We start from the raw sequence: 15600 nt of genomic DNA, 5'->3' as shown, positions 1-15600 counted from the left end.
TGATTTTTAACATTCCGAGAGACCCCCCCCCCCCCCCCCACACACACACACACACACACACTTTGCCTTTCTTTGCCTTTGGATGCTTTCAGCTTTTGGAGCGCTCCGTGTTTTGAAAGCACGCCCAATAATTTTCCACCATTTGCTCTCATACTCTCTCTCATACTTTCTCTCTGAATATCAGACCCCCATGGGTCTCCTCTTCCTCCACAGCTCTCAGAGTCATTCTTAATTTTTCTGTTCCCCCCATCCGGTTCATTTTTTCACACTTCTCTTCATCCGCTCCTCCTGCTACATCACATGTCTCTGTCTCTCTATACAGTTTATATATATAATATATGTAAAGCGCTTTGGATGGCCATAGGGTCTGTTAAAAAAAAAATATATATATATATATATATATATATATATATATATATATATATATATATATATATATATATATATATATATATATATATATAAATATATATATATATATATAAATATATATATATATATATAAATATATATATATATATATATATATATATATATATATATATATATATATATATATATATATATATATATATAAATAAATATATATATATATATATATATATATATATATATATATATATATATATACAGTACAGGCCAAAAGTTTGGACACCTGTCTATTTTGTAATGTTTTGAAAGAAGTTTCTTCTTCTGTATCAAAAAGACAGATTTTTTTAAAATATAGTGATATATTACTACAATTTAAAATATTTGGTTTTCAATTTATTATACTTTAAATTATTTAAATTATCATTTATTTATTTGATGCAAAGCTGAATTTTCAGAATCGTTACTCTAGTATCCAGTCTATCACATGATCAGAAATTATTCTAATATTCTGATTTATTATGAGTGTTGGAAACAGTTCTGCTGCCTAATATAATTGATGAATAAAAGGTTCAAAAGAACTGCATTTTTGTCTATCAGTTTTTATCAATTTAACACATCCCTGCTGAATCAAATTATTGATTAACATTTGCTTCTTTTTTTATTTATTTTAATTTTTTTTATTTATCAAAGTATTATAAAGTATCACAGGTACTGTTTCCAACTTTGAAAATAAATCCTCATATTAGCATGATTTCTGAAGGATCATGTGACACTGAAGACTTGAGGAATGATACAGAAAATTCAGCTTTACCATCACAGAAATAAATGATAATTTAAAGTAAAATAAATTGAAAACCCATTATCAATATTAAAAAATAAAAAGCTGTATTTTTGATCAAATAAATGCAGGCTTGATGAGCAGGAGAAATTTCTTTCAAAAACATTACAAATAGTAGATGTTTATATATATATATATATATATATATATATTAGGGCTGGGCGATAAAACGATAACGATAATTATCACGATATAATTTTCCTCGATAAAACGATAACAACAGGTCGATAAATTCTCGATATAATGCTTACGCGCTATGCGTAATGCTGCGCATGCGTATTGCAGACCGGGCGTCTGCGTGCTGCACGCGGTAATGTTTACAGTCTGTGGCTGACCATATGGCTGACAGGCTTGGAGGATCGGAGATAAGTGGAGCGATAAAAATGAGCAATAGTGAAGAAAATTCAGCGCTCACGGCCAGCTCGGGGGACACAGATATCGTTGACAAGTTAGTTCGCTCAACTTGAGTGGTTTGGAGATATTTTAGCGATCCCATCCGACATATAACAGAGCGACGTGCGTGGACTGCTTATCATAGGTTCACGTTCACCACAGGAATTTAATTATTAAATGATCGTGTTTCTTCAAAGTCCTTCCATATAACATGCAGCCCAACACAGAATCTACATTAACTACATTCACACACCGGCTTATTACCTTGTTAGCTGTAGTGGGTGACTTATTTACAACAGGCTAACGTTTCCAAACTATAATCACTAAAACATCGGACTTGTACATCGCTATCATAATTGTTTGTCTTTGGTGATGTAATGACTCCGCATCGCCTGTATCAAAAGAGAAATAATGTCATCTGGTGTTTAAAATTAATAAAATAGACTAGACAGCCCTTACTGGAGATCCACAAATACTGAACTTTTCTCTCTCCCGACCAGCCCACTGTCGGTGAGGTGTGTTAGTGTGTGTGTGTGTCGGTGAGATGCACGGTGGACCAATCCACTGTGAGGCAAGAGAAGGGGCCTCAAAATGTTTCTTAAAACGCTTTTTTTTTTTGACCGTTTGCGTTTTTAGTGTTTACTTTCACAATTAAATATATATGATGCAATATTGAGCGTTTTTGTTCTATTTAAGCTGCGAAAATCGTTCACAGCAGAACCGCAACGCGTCTCACAACAACCTGTGTAAATGAACGATTCATTGTTTGAATGAATCGTTTGAATGAACGACTCAATGACTCGCTCATTAAGACGGCCACCTGCTGCCACCTACTGGTGGTTTAATTTGATCTTTAAACATACTTTCCAACATGTCTTATTTGTCTATTCAAAACTACAAATCTCAAAACATTATTTAATGCTGTTGTAATTTTTCAGTGTAAATTATTTAATTTGAATGGTAACAGCCCTTATAGTGTTTTATTTTAATTAAATGTATTGATCAAAATTACAAATATAAAATGAAACATGAAGCTTAGCCTATATTTAATAAGATTAAGGGAAAATGCCCTTTATAAAAGGTGAAAATATCACATATTTCAAATGATGCAGATTTAAATATGTCAAAGCTGATTGAACACTGGTGAGAATATTGCTTCAGAATAAATTATATTTACAACACACAAACACACACACACACTTTTCCGGACAAGCTAATCTTTTACTTGGACAAGCTTGAACGATGTACTTGTTCGAAGGACAAGCACATGAACATGCTTAATGTCAAGCCCTGTATAATGATATATTATTGATATATAGTGTTGAGTAAAAAAATGCTGACCACAGTTAAGATTTTAATAAATAAATCTACCTCAGTTTAAATAAATTGTTCACTTGTTTGGGAAGTGTTTGTCATGTTTTGACAATAAAGGATAGTTTAAAACCACAGCTAACTGTTTGTTTTCTACATATTTCACTCAGGAGCAAAAATATGCCTTTAAACTTTAAAGAAATAAACATTTTACATTTATCGTGATATTTATCGATATCGACTGATATGCTAAATTATATCGTGATAATTTTTTTGGGCCATATCGCCCAGCCCTAATATATATATATATATATATATATATATATATATATATATATATATATATATATATATATACATTTAATAACTAAATATCTTATTTTATTTATATTAATGTGAGCTATCCTTTATATGTTAGCTCATTTATGTCTGTCATGATTTAAAACAATACAGCATTTTTAATACACTGTTTCAATTTTGTTTAATAGGTTAAAATAAATCTTATTTTATCTTATTTTACCTGGCTTATTCTAGATAAATACATAAATGCATCTTATTTATGTTATATATAAATATGTTTTATATTTTATCGTATCTATTATAAAACTTCACCTCACCTGTCCTGTTTTTTCCCTTTTTTTCCTCTTACTAATAAAACCAGATATATTTCAGAACTATATACTGTATGAGGATGACTTAAAGATGCCGTTGTAACAATTAAAGCTCATTGAGGTGCATTATAATATATGGCTCTGACAGTATGTGGGTGGATGTGTGCAGTGAATAGGTGCTTCTCTTTGTTTGGCTCTGCCATTGCTGTTAGCGCAGATCGGCCGTTCACTCTGGCATGCTAGACAGTTAAATGCATGTTTACCGTTCAGATCCTCTGGGACTCCTCCTTAGTGGCGGAGGTTACGGCACTGATCGCATTAAGGTCCCTCGACATGTTACAGCGCATGGCTGGGTTATGCTGCACGAGAGCATGCCAAACCATGCGTGCAACTGCTCCCTGCATCGGAGAGACCCAGACCGAGGGAGGATGTTTTTCATGAGTAGCGCTTCCAGCTCTGCCAGGATCTAAAACAACAACGTGGTCTTATAAATTATTCAGCGTGGACAGAGAGTGTGTGACAAAACACATGCTGTAAATGAATATTTCAATGCTGGACACGAGTGCATCTGCAGAGGAAGGACTGCCTGTACGCCACAAACTCAGAAACCTCAACCTAACTGAGTAGCAGCCCAGGAAGTCAGGATGAGGGGAAAAAAACCCTCCTAACCTTTAAAGTCGCTGAAAGACAGATGTTTTATTCTTTTGTGGTAACTGAGTGGGAGGGAACACAATAGTTTACCCACAACTATACTCCCTCTTCCTTTGCAGGAGTGCAGACTCTCAAATGTTATATCACGTCAATTGAGATCAGTTTACACCACAGGGGAAGCAGCGTTTTCAGTTAAACCACTGTACCTGATTACGGCTGTCTCGGGAGGCTACGCCAGCGCAGGAACTCGCACGCTTGCGAACACGTGGCCTTGTGCACCTGAGCGCAGCAGAACCGAACCTGAAGCGTGTAAGGCTAAAGGTGTGACGCAAATACTTTCGGCATCCCAATTTAAGTCAGAAAAATATTTACCTTTTCCCTGGAGTAAACAGAATTTAGCTTCACTGCAATGTTTGTTCTAATGTTTGAAAGTCTGACAAGTATAATATACGATGTTTTTAGAGTTGTTTATCATTTTCCTTTAGGAGTCTCGTGTTTTTGCTCGCAGAGAGGTTGAAACTGCTGAGTTTAGATATTGTGAAGTGCATGATTCATACGGGTGTGCGCTGTGCACTTTTTATTTGCCCCTTGGAAGCTCACGGGCCGTTTCTGCTAAAGGAAAAGGATCGAGATGGATTAGTATTGTTGACTGAGACCCGACTGACCCTGCAGTTTACACTGTCAGACATGACCTGCCTTGATGGTTGCTAGAACATGCACACAAAAATAAAATCACACCTTATCGATGAAACGTGAAATATAAATTAGGCTTTCCTGACCTTCTGCAGCCTTCAAATGCCAAAACTCGCACAGAACGTGTGAGTTTTGGCAGTTATTGTTTGTCTTCCTTGAAAACGTCCTGTTTTTCACATGATTCATGTTTTTGTTTAACGTGTGTGGTGCAGTTCTGATTGTTTGTGTCTTTGTTTATCCATAGGCAAGTCTGAGAGGCCTCCATTCTCTGGCTATGGGAGAGAGCCAGGCGTCTCTGGATGCCAGGTAACAACCACAACTTCACTTTTATTAACATGTTTTGTGTAGTTTTTGCTTTTGTGTGAATCTTGCAGGTTTCTCACTTAGCCTCTGATTCATCACAACTACCAAAGTGCTGAAAGTGAACATGCCAAATACTCCAACACATGGCTAATTGGTGGTGAATATACATTTTCTTAAGCTCAGTTAAACTTCTTAAAGTTTTTGTAACAAGTATTTTATGCTAGCTGAGACTTTATTTGATACAGTAAGGCTGTTTAAAATACAGTAAAAATACTATTAAAAAATTGACTTAGAACAGGCTCATAGATTTTTTTTTGTCTGATTCCAAAAAAAACTTGCATCATTTTGAAGCTTTCCTGCATTTTTAACAGAGAATGTGAAGATGACTAACTCAGTAAAAAAAAAAAAAAAAAAGTTCTCATTGCAACTCATTTTGCCAGCTGGGTTGCAAATGTAATTTATTCATGTGATGACAAAGCTGAATTTTCAGCATCATTACTCCAGGCTTCAGTGTTACATGATCCTTCAGAATCAATCATTCTTCATTAACAAAAAAGTGTAGTGGCATCAAAAATGATCTACTTATCTTAAATAACAATAAAATTAATCAAAGTCTGGGAAATGCATTGGTCTAAAGATATAGGAACCTTGTTTATAGTTTCCGGTCCATTTTTTTCCCCCCAGACAATGTTGAAAGAGTGTTTTGTCTGGATGCTTTTAATCTGAATGCTTTTTAATAGCTTTTAATATGACCCGGCTCTGTGATTTAGTGGGAGTGTTTATGAATGTGTTGTGTGTAGGGAGCAGGCCTTCAGCACACAGAAACATGACTTTCAGCACTTCCATTAAAGCAGGGTCACAGAGCCCAGCCCTGCTCCCCTCCCTCAGCCACACAGATGTTCCAAACAAAGACAGGATTGTGTGAGCACACCACCCCGCTCTCGCTCTCCCTCTCTCTCTCTCTCTGACGCGGCTGACGTCAGTCAGTCAGAGAGTGTACTTGGAGACCCCCCACTCTTTTTTCCCCTCCACATTTTTTTAACCGCCTGTTGCTTGCGCTTTTGCTCTGTTTACATTTTGTCCGCCCCCTCTCCAACCTGTTGTAATGACTACTGGGAAACCAAAAAATAAACTCTTTTCCATGCTAGTGCCATCTTAGATAGATTGCGTTGCGTATTAGTGCTATACTTATACTGTTAAAAGTTCCTGTCGTATTTACGGAAAAAAATTGGCAACTGAGGTTGCCTGAATAATTCTGTATAAAAATGTACACATTTACAGAACAACCGTTAAAGAAAATAAAATTAAAAAAACATTTAAACAGGTAAATCCAACACCCATATTTGACTAAACATGTGTAGTGTTGTCGCCACTCAGGATTGGTCACTTGCCTGTTGCCTGGCTACCAGTTTCTCTGTATCAGCCCTTTATTTGAACGACGTAAAGTTAATAATAATATGAAAAGAAATATCAGATCATCTTTCATAACGCATGTGCTATTTACATCACGTACGTCAGTAAACTCTTGGCAACAACTGATGCATTTGTATTACATTCCAAAGATCTCCTTTATCAGCCTCACAGTGGAAAATGAAACCATATCCGGATCGGTGTGGAATGGAGCGGTTAAGCAATGAGAATGATGTTTGGCCAACAGCATAAGATGTAATGTGCATAACTGATGACAAAAACATCAATGAAGAAACATTATTATTAAAATAAAAATCCATCAAATTAGTGAAGTAAATTAATTATCTCAGGGAATTCTGAAAAAATCTGAATGTAACATTTAAAAATGTAAGATTAGCTCTATTACATTTTTAATGCAGCAATTTTACTGTCTTTTATGGTTAAAATCACAGTTTTTTTGTTTTTTCAGTGTGTGGTTATTAGCAGAAGGATTTAGTTAGCATGCAAGGCCTTGGCTTAAATTAGCTTTAATGCCACAGCTAAGAGATGATATTAGAGGAAGTCTAGCTCTCCAGCTTAAGTGTGAGGTCAGCGTAGCCCTCGACCCGATCGACCCTTTAATAACCTCGGCCTCTGAGCGCTGCACCCATCTCAGGAGAAGAGAAACACACAAGCACACCTTTTAAAGCACCTTGCGGTTTGCCAGCAGTGAATGGCGCTAGTCAGAACGAATGAAAACACGGCTGGCTCTCTGGCGCGTTCGCTCATTCATAAAAGATCTTTCTGAAAGGGAATGCCAGTTCAGACATTTTGTGTGGGAACTGGGGAATTTATGCTGGCCTGCAGCTGCACAGATCAGAGCCTGGCAGAGACTCAGTTTGTCTAGTCGCTGAAGAAAAACAGGAAGAGGGAAAAAGCCATTCGGTTCCTGAGCGAATGTGGGAAGAATGCGGGCTGCGGGGTGGCTGCATTAATATTCCGTACCCCGCGTGTTAATACGGCCATCGCGTCTGCCGCGCGCATATAAACAGATGACTATCAGGTGCAGAGATTATCGGAGAAGCAGTGTTTTTAATACACGAATCGGGCGCCTAATAACCCAGTCTGCTTCGAAAATTGAGCAATGCACATTGCGGAACCTAATAAAAGGGCCTATTTGTTCAGCGAGTGCCAAGAATGGAAATATCTGCAGTAGTAATCTATCAAGTGTTTGGCAGTGATGGGAAGCGGTTACAGGATTTTCACAAAACCAAACAGCCTGTCTTTTTATGAGGTTTGTCATCATTTGCAGGCTCAACCTCTCCCTCAGCGAGGTATTATTGCATCATTTGAACCTGATGTGGAACTGTACACCTTTTATTGAGTTAAATATTCAAACTGTCTCAGCCAGCTGTGGCCCCTGTATCTCTGCCTGACAAGCATCTCATTGGCTGCTTTCTTTTACTAACAAGTAATTCATCTAAAAAACTGTAGATTTCATGTCGGCTTGGGAAGCGAGAGCAGCTTATTTCGATTCTCGCACGTGCATTATTCCGCTGATGTGAACCAAACTCCATACAATACTCAGACAGTGTTTCCTGCAGTGTTATATACTGTGGCATTGCAACACTACTACTGAATCTACACATAACAACCGTTGTAGATTTCAAAACGAGTGACTAATAATAACCAGTTTAAATTAAATTAGAAACATAGGGTGCGTTTACAGGCACGTTCTTAAGCCGATTATGCCTACTAAGCCAACAATGAACATGGTCATGTAAACGCAGTAACTCGTTTTCTTTTATCGGAGTAAGGTCATAAACGGCTTAAGCATAAACCGGTCGGGACAGGTAGTGTTTTGCCTCTTACCTCGATTTCGTGCTGCATGTAAACTCATTAACCTGATTTATATCGGCTTACTGAAGTGTGCATGTGTGATAGGTGACAAAGACGCAAACCTGAGCAGATTTTAATGCATCTAGACGGAGCGAGCTAGCGTTTTGCATGAAATAAGGACATATATCATGAACGCAGACTCGTTTAAGACCCAGACAACTGTAAAACTGACAAACTGTGTTTTCTCTTCTCATGCAGCAGACGTAGAAGAGGTTCAGTCAAAACGCTGCATCTTTAACTGCATGAGGGTGCACACTTTATTTAACGTCACAACTGACGTAACATTTGAAAAATTTGAGTCAGATATACGGACATTATTATTTTTGACGTCACTACAAGGAAATAACCCGGTTTATTAATAAAGTAATGTAAACGCGGATTACTTGCATTGTCAGTTTACTGGTTTGCATGTAAACTGGGAAAACTGATGATTTCAATAAGCTGATTTTTTGGAGTTAACAGCTTATCACCAGTAAATAGGTGCATGTCCATTCACTCACCTAAAGGATTATTAGGAACACCATACTAATACTGTGTTTGACCCCCTTTCGCCTTCAGAACTGCCTTAATTCTACGTGGCATTGATTCAACAAGGTGCTGAAAGCATTCTTTAGAAATGTTGGCCCATATTGATAAGATAGCATCTTGCAGTTGATGGAGATTTGTGTGACGCACGAAGCTCCTGTTCCACTACAACCCAAAGATGCTCTATTGGGTTGAGATCTGGTGACTGTGAGGGTCATTTTAGTACGGTGAAATCATTGTCATGTTCAAGAAACCAATTTGAAATGATTCAAGCTTTGTGACATGGTGCATTATCCTGCTGGAAGTAGCCATCAGAGGACGGGTACATAGTGGTCATAAAGGGATTGACATGATCAGAAACAATGCTCTGGTAGGCCATGGCATTTAAACAATGCTCATTTGGCACTAAAGGGGCCTAAAGTGTGCCAAGAAAACATCCTCCACACCATTATACCACCACCACCAGCCTGCACAGTGGTAACAAGGCATGATGGCTCTGTTCTCATTCTATTTACGCCAAATTTTGACTCTACCATCTGAATGTTTCAACACAAATCGAGACTCATCAGACCAGGCTATATTTTTCCAGTCTTCAACTGTCCAATTTTATTGAGCATCTTGCAAATTGTAGCCTCATTTTTCTATTTTGCAGTGGTGATGAGTGGTACCTCTTGGGGTCTTCTGCTGTTGTAGCTCAAGGTTATGTGTGTTGTAGCTTCACAAATGCTTTGCTGCATACCTCGGTTGTAACGAGTGGTTATTTCAGTCAAAGTTGCTCTTCTATCAGCTTGAATCAGTCAGCCAATTCTCCTCTGACCTCTAGCATCAACAAGGCATTTTCGCCCAGAGGACTGCCGCATACTGGATGTTTTTCCCCTTTCACACCATTCTTTGTAAACCCTAGAAATGGTTGTGCGTGAAAATCCCAGTAACTGAGCAGATTGTGAAATACTCAGACCGGCTTGTCTGGCACCAACAACCATGCCACGCTCAAAATAGCTAAAATCATCTTTCTTTCCCTTTCTGACATTCAGTTTGAAGTTCAGGAGATTGTCTTGACCAGGACCACACTCCTAAACACATTGAAGCAACTGCCATGTGATTGGTTGATTAGATAATTGCATTAATGAGAAATTGAAGGAGAGTTTCTAATAATCCTTTAGGTGAGTGTACTTTGTGAACATTGTAGTCAGATTCTTGAACAAATGACTTTGGTGAGCCAGCTTTTTTAGTGACTCAAAACCAATGCACAAGTTCTATTCTCAAACAAATGACTTGTTAACACTTTATTTTACAGTTCAGTTCTCACTATTAACTAGTTGATTATTAGCATGCATATTACTGTGATATTGACTTTTATTAGTACTTATAAAGCACATATTAATGCCTTATTCTGTTCTATCCTAACTATTAATAAGCAGTAAATTAAGAGTTTATTGAGGTAAAATTCATAGTTAAAAGTGAATATGTGCTCCTATACTAAAGTGTTACCAATGACTTTTACGAGTCGTTTCTTCATAGTGAATCAGAAACATATAGCACAAACCACGTCACTTTATTCCCAAACAAATGACTCTTATGAGCGAATCAAAGCCATCCAATGCTACCAGTACAGTCATACCCAAACAAATGACTCTTAAAGGAATTAGTTCACCCAAATATGAAAATTTTGTCTATTACCCACCTCGTACAAGTGTATGCTTCTCTATGCAGGAAAGAGGATATTTATTGACCATTTAACAGATTTTTACATTATACATCCTAAAATAACACATTTGATTCATTTGTTGCTTGCCTTTGCTTTGCAATAACTTTAATAATACATCACTCAAGGTTGCACTATTTTTGCAGTCTTAAACCTTGAAACGTGAAATGCCATGATCCAAACATGAAACATGAAAATAGTGAAGCGGTAGAGAGCCGCACAGCCACAACGGTGGCTGTAGGTAAGCTCTGCGCCCGTCCCCTGTGTGGAGGATTATTCTGATTGTTGCGGCAGGATGCAGTTGACAGATGACTGCTATTATCTCCACCAATCTGCCTGACATTTCACTCAGGAAGATGATTGTTCAGATGTGAGCGGGCTCAGAAGCCCCTGTGATTCTGTCAAGTGCTCTTATAATGAACACTACTTCTCAGTATCCGCAAGATTGACCAGACTGTCATGTAAGCTGAGTACTTGTTTTAAAGGCTAAACCATGGTGGGGAGTCATTTTCCTCTCACTCGTGAACACACGGCCATTTTCACACACAAACACTCATACCCTGTTGGGAAATAAACTGGGATTTTGTCAGTATAACGCTGTTGCAATCGCTCATACTTAGTATTAGGGATTTATACACAGTCCAAACCGTAAGTATTAAACGTTGGTGTGTAACCCATCCCAAAATGGTCATGAATGATACCTCAAAGCATGTGATTTGTTGACGACAGGTGTATTATTACTTTTCTAAGCAATCAGACTTAAAAAATTTCCCCTGGCAGATGAAAAAATACATCATAAACCTGAAACCTTTCTAGAAACCTGAAAATGACTAAGGGATTTTTTTCTTAGCAACTATTTAGCAACAGCTTGGTTTTTCTTTAGAAAATTTTAAATTTCTCATTAATTCTATATTCAATTTAACAAAGATCACTCTAATCCCCTTTAGTTTCATGGAACCACCAGTTCTCTGAATGTAATCTTTAAATAGGATTCAACTAATTTCACATCACTATAATAAACCACAGTAAATCCCCCTTAAAGTCACTCTCTCCAGAGTGGTAAATTAGTATTCTATCGGTCCTTCATCTGACCCCGGCGCTTTCCCCTTCTTGTTTTTGCTTTGCAGCTAAAAGTAAGAAGATAATATTGCTGTGAGGATTTCATATCATTGAACAAAGGCAACGCTAGTCAGTCTGTTTTGCCATGTCAATGTCAATGATGCCACCTCCCTGACAGCCTGTCACTTTGGAGAGCTCGTTTTCCCCCTCATTCCTCCTGCAGTAAAGGAGAAGCCAACCTGATTCTCACATGATCTGATGGCCCTTGTTTTAATAGGCTAATTTTAAGGAGTAGCAGCTATTTTTAAGTGCTTTCTTCTACCACGACCAGGGCTTTGATTATGACTTCTATATGACTTTGATATCAGATACATTTCCTGTTTACAATATGCAAATTTTTAGGATCTATTCAAATCTGAGTGATCTGACGAAATAAAATAAAAAAATTGTAAAAAAAAAAAAAATTTATTTTCAATTTATAATAGATTTCAAAAAATATTAATTAATCTTTAAATCAATGTATTTTATATATATATATATATATATATATATATATATATATATGTATATAAAGATAAAAGCATCACACAGGTTAAAATATGATGCATGATGGCAAATGTATGATCATTTCAGATATTATGTGACCCATGAAGGAAGGTTTTGCTTCACAGAAGGACGCAATCAGGCCTTGTTACGGAGAAGAAGAAAAACCTGAGAGTTTTTCTGCTATTTCCTCTTTACTGAACACAATTGTGCAGTTATTGATGTGAGAGTGCCAGCAGCTCAGTGAAGTCCAAGGAGAAATCGATCCAATCAGTCTGACCTAGTGATTCCCTCCCCTTCTGCTCGTGGTGAACCGCTATTGATCAGGCCTGATCACGGCCCCAGGGCATATCCACACACAGCCAGGGACACATCCTCACTTAAAGGAGCAGCGAGCTCAGGAGAGTGAAGGATGAGAGACCCATCAGGGGAGGGGGGTATACGACAGTGGCCGGCTCAAGCCTCATTAAACCATCTGTCTGATCTCAGGAACTGTCAGCTACCCTGTAAAAACTGTGCCGGCTTAACTTGACAAAACACCCGGTATAGAGCCCATGAAGTCGACAGGGCCACTAACCTGTCGACGGACAGCCAATTACGTGAGGAGAGAGCAGAGACAGTTGCCCCGAAACCTGCGTCTGATGACCAGGAGATTAGCGTAGACATCAGGTTTGTAAATGGTTTTCCCGGAGGCTATCGCACCCTTGACCAACAGCCACTCTGTCGAGAAACTGGGTTAAGAGGCCAATTAGAGAAAAAGCCAAATAAGCCTAATCGTCTACTGAGTTGAAGAGCAGTGTAGGGAGGGGGATGAAAGAGTGACGGAGAATAGAAGGAATCAGGTAACAGGACTCATACTGGGAGACCAAGCATGCATTGGAGCGGCTGTTGACCACTCTACTGCACCACTTAACACAACACAAACTAAAATCACACAGAAGACAACTGGAGATATAATCATGTAGAACCATGATTTATTTACAGTGTAAGCATGTGTGTGTGTGTGTGTGTGTGTGTGTGTGTGTGTGTGTGTGTGTGTGTGTGTGTGTGTGTGTGTGCGTGTGCGTGTGCGCGTGCGCGTGCATGTGCGCGCGTGAGTGTATAGAGTCAAACCAAAATTATTTACACACCTTCAAACATTTCTCACATTAACACAGTTTATTCGCTATAGTTTAGAAAAAGGTAATAAAATATGACAAGAAATTCCTCCTGATAATGTCAGATAACTTTGATAGAAAGGTACGTAATGGATTAAAATCAACTGTCAGCTGTTAAATTTAAGTATATAGTTAGATAATAACAATTTAGGTCAACCAATTACCAAGCAATGCTTCATTTTGTTGAGCCTGTGGTGTGACAGGTCGCATTAGCAAATTAAGAAAAAACACTCAAGCTAAACATGGTCAGGTCAAAGTGTCTGAATAATTTTGGTCCCAAATTTGTATACATTTTACTGGTAGTCATCTGTATGAAGAATCTTTGGGTATATGTCGTCACAGTTTATTTTATTTTGCTATACTCATTTACATAAATGAACTGAAGTGTCTTGCACTCACTAGTACAAAATTATATCTGGTGTCTGGATCATTTTTGGTATGACTGTATAACGAAATACTATTTTGATGCAAACTAAATAAATAATTATTCAAAATATAAATAAAATAGATCAAATATATTTTTTTATAATGTACATTATGATGTTGTGATGCCTAAATTCAGTTGTAGATTTTGCTATTTTATTTTAGCTTATTGGAAAAAATAATATAGAATTTTAATATTGGCTATTTATGGGTTGTGGGTCATGTTAAAATAATAATCTTCTTGACTGTATGGTAGAATTTTAACATTGCAAGCCCTTAATTACTGTTTGTTTTTTAAATTTAAAAATGTTTATGATTTGCACGCACACATTAACTTTTTTGGTCATTTAAATTAGTGTATACAGTATACTGTTGACACTCAGGCCTGAACTGTCTTTTTTTGTCTCCACAGACCAATCTTAGGTCGGACATAGGGCTGACGAGCCCAGGGCCCGTCACCACCTCTGGCAAGTCGCCCACTCCATTCTACTCTTTTACTGGCTCCAATCCACGAAGACGCTCCCTTCAGGACTCGTCTTCAATGGGTCAGTGCCTGTCTAATTCCCTCAATTAAAAAGCATGACTATAGCATCATTAGTATGTTTGTGTATCAAACACTAATGGACATTAATGGGAATGAATTTAAGAATTCCTCGATTTCTGCCACACTGATGCTCTCATATTTGTGTTTGTAAACCTGTAATCAAAGAGACATCTGACTGACTGCCTCCTCATGCTTGTTTATTCTTATTTCCCCTCAAATGTTTCAAAGTTGTTTTTGTATTCTCTCCACAGATCCTCTGCAAACAAAGAAAGTGCGCAAGCCCCCTCCTGGCCTGCCTACATCTGTGAGTACAGCATCATTTCATCTTCCTGCCATCGCTTTGCTTTAAAAATAGATGCTAGCGCACAAGCAGACACAACAGAAGCGTTTAATGAAAGCCGTTGGTACGGCAGCACACACATTTTTGAATTCCATTTTATCAAAGTCGTCTTTTGACATGGTGGCAGCGCATACCTGTGCGTATGTCGAGCGTATTTACACGGGAGGCCAAACCTGCCTCACAAATCAGCTCTGTTGTGTTTGCGAATCCACCGTTTGGAGCGCGGCGGGCGTAGGTGCGCGGTAACGATGGTTGATTGATTTGTGAGGCCGCCCCGTCAACGTTCACCTCCCTTTCCTCCCCTCTCCCGCGGGAACAAGGGCTCAGGGACACGAGCTGTCATGCCGCATCCCCGCCACAGCTCTTTTGATGTTTAATTAGTCATTATGTAGCCAGAACAGGAGGACAGACAGAGATTAATAACGTGGAATTGGGGGGGAAATTTCCATGGGCGATAATCCCGGTGGAGCACCAGACATTAGGATTCGGAGGAAGTGTGGAGCTCAGCTTGACTCCGCCTGTGACCCCCGTTCACCCAACTCCCTCCCACCCTTTCTATATGCATAAGTCGCACATTCGAACAGTCATTGTGGGAAAACGGAGGGCAGATAGTGAAAGCCTCCTTTTAGATTCGCCCTCAAACCACAGTGCTGGCTGCAATGAATGCGCCCCCAGATGCAGCGGCTTTAGCACAGAGATCCCCTCACGTTAATACAGCAGGATTCGGATTCCACCCGGAGAACAAAACAAGGTCTTTTAGGGCCGCGTGGCAGCAGGATTAGTCTTCGTGAGCTCTCAATAATCACACGCAACGCAGGCGAGAAATCAAGCGCGACTCTTCCAC

The 15600-nt window shown here is 38.4% G+C and overlaps 1 protein-coding gene across 6 annotated transcripts in view; it reads left to right on the top strand.

Moving 5' to 3' along the window:
• Positions 1–15600, top strand: part of tcf12 (transcription factor 12) — a 134381-nt gene that overhangs the window by 81069 nt on the left and 37712 nt on the right. For all 6 annotated transcript variants that reach the window (XM_067437408.1, XM_067437406.1, XM_067437404.1 and 3 more), the window contains 3 exons: positions 5114–5175; positions 14285–14417; positions 14668–14720. In XM_067437408.1, the coding sequence (XP_067293509.1) occupies positions 5114–5175; positions 14285–14417; positions 14668–14720 (248 nt within the window). The remainder of the gene's footprint in view (positions 1–5113; positions 5176–14284; positions 14418–14667; positions 14721–15600) is intronic.

Source organism: Pseudorasbora parva, chromosome 1, assembly GCF_024679245.1.
Source record: "Pseudorasbora parva isolate DD20220531a chromosome 1, ASM2467924v1, whole genome shotgun sequence".
Taxonomy (NCBI): domain Eukaryota; kingdom Metazoa; phylum Chordata; class Actinopteri; order Cypriniformes; family Gobionidae; genus Pseudorasbora; species Pseudorasbora parva.
The sequence above is the reverse complement of the archived record's forward strand: the minus strand, read 5'-3'. Positions and strand labels throughout refer to the sequence as shown.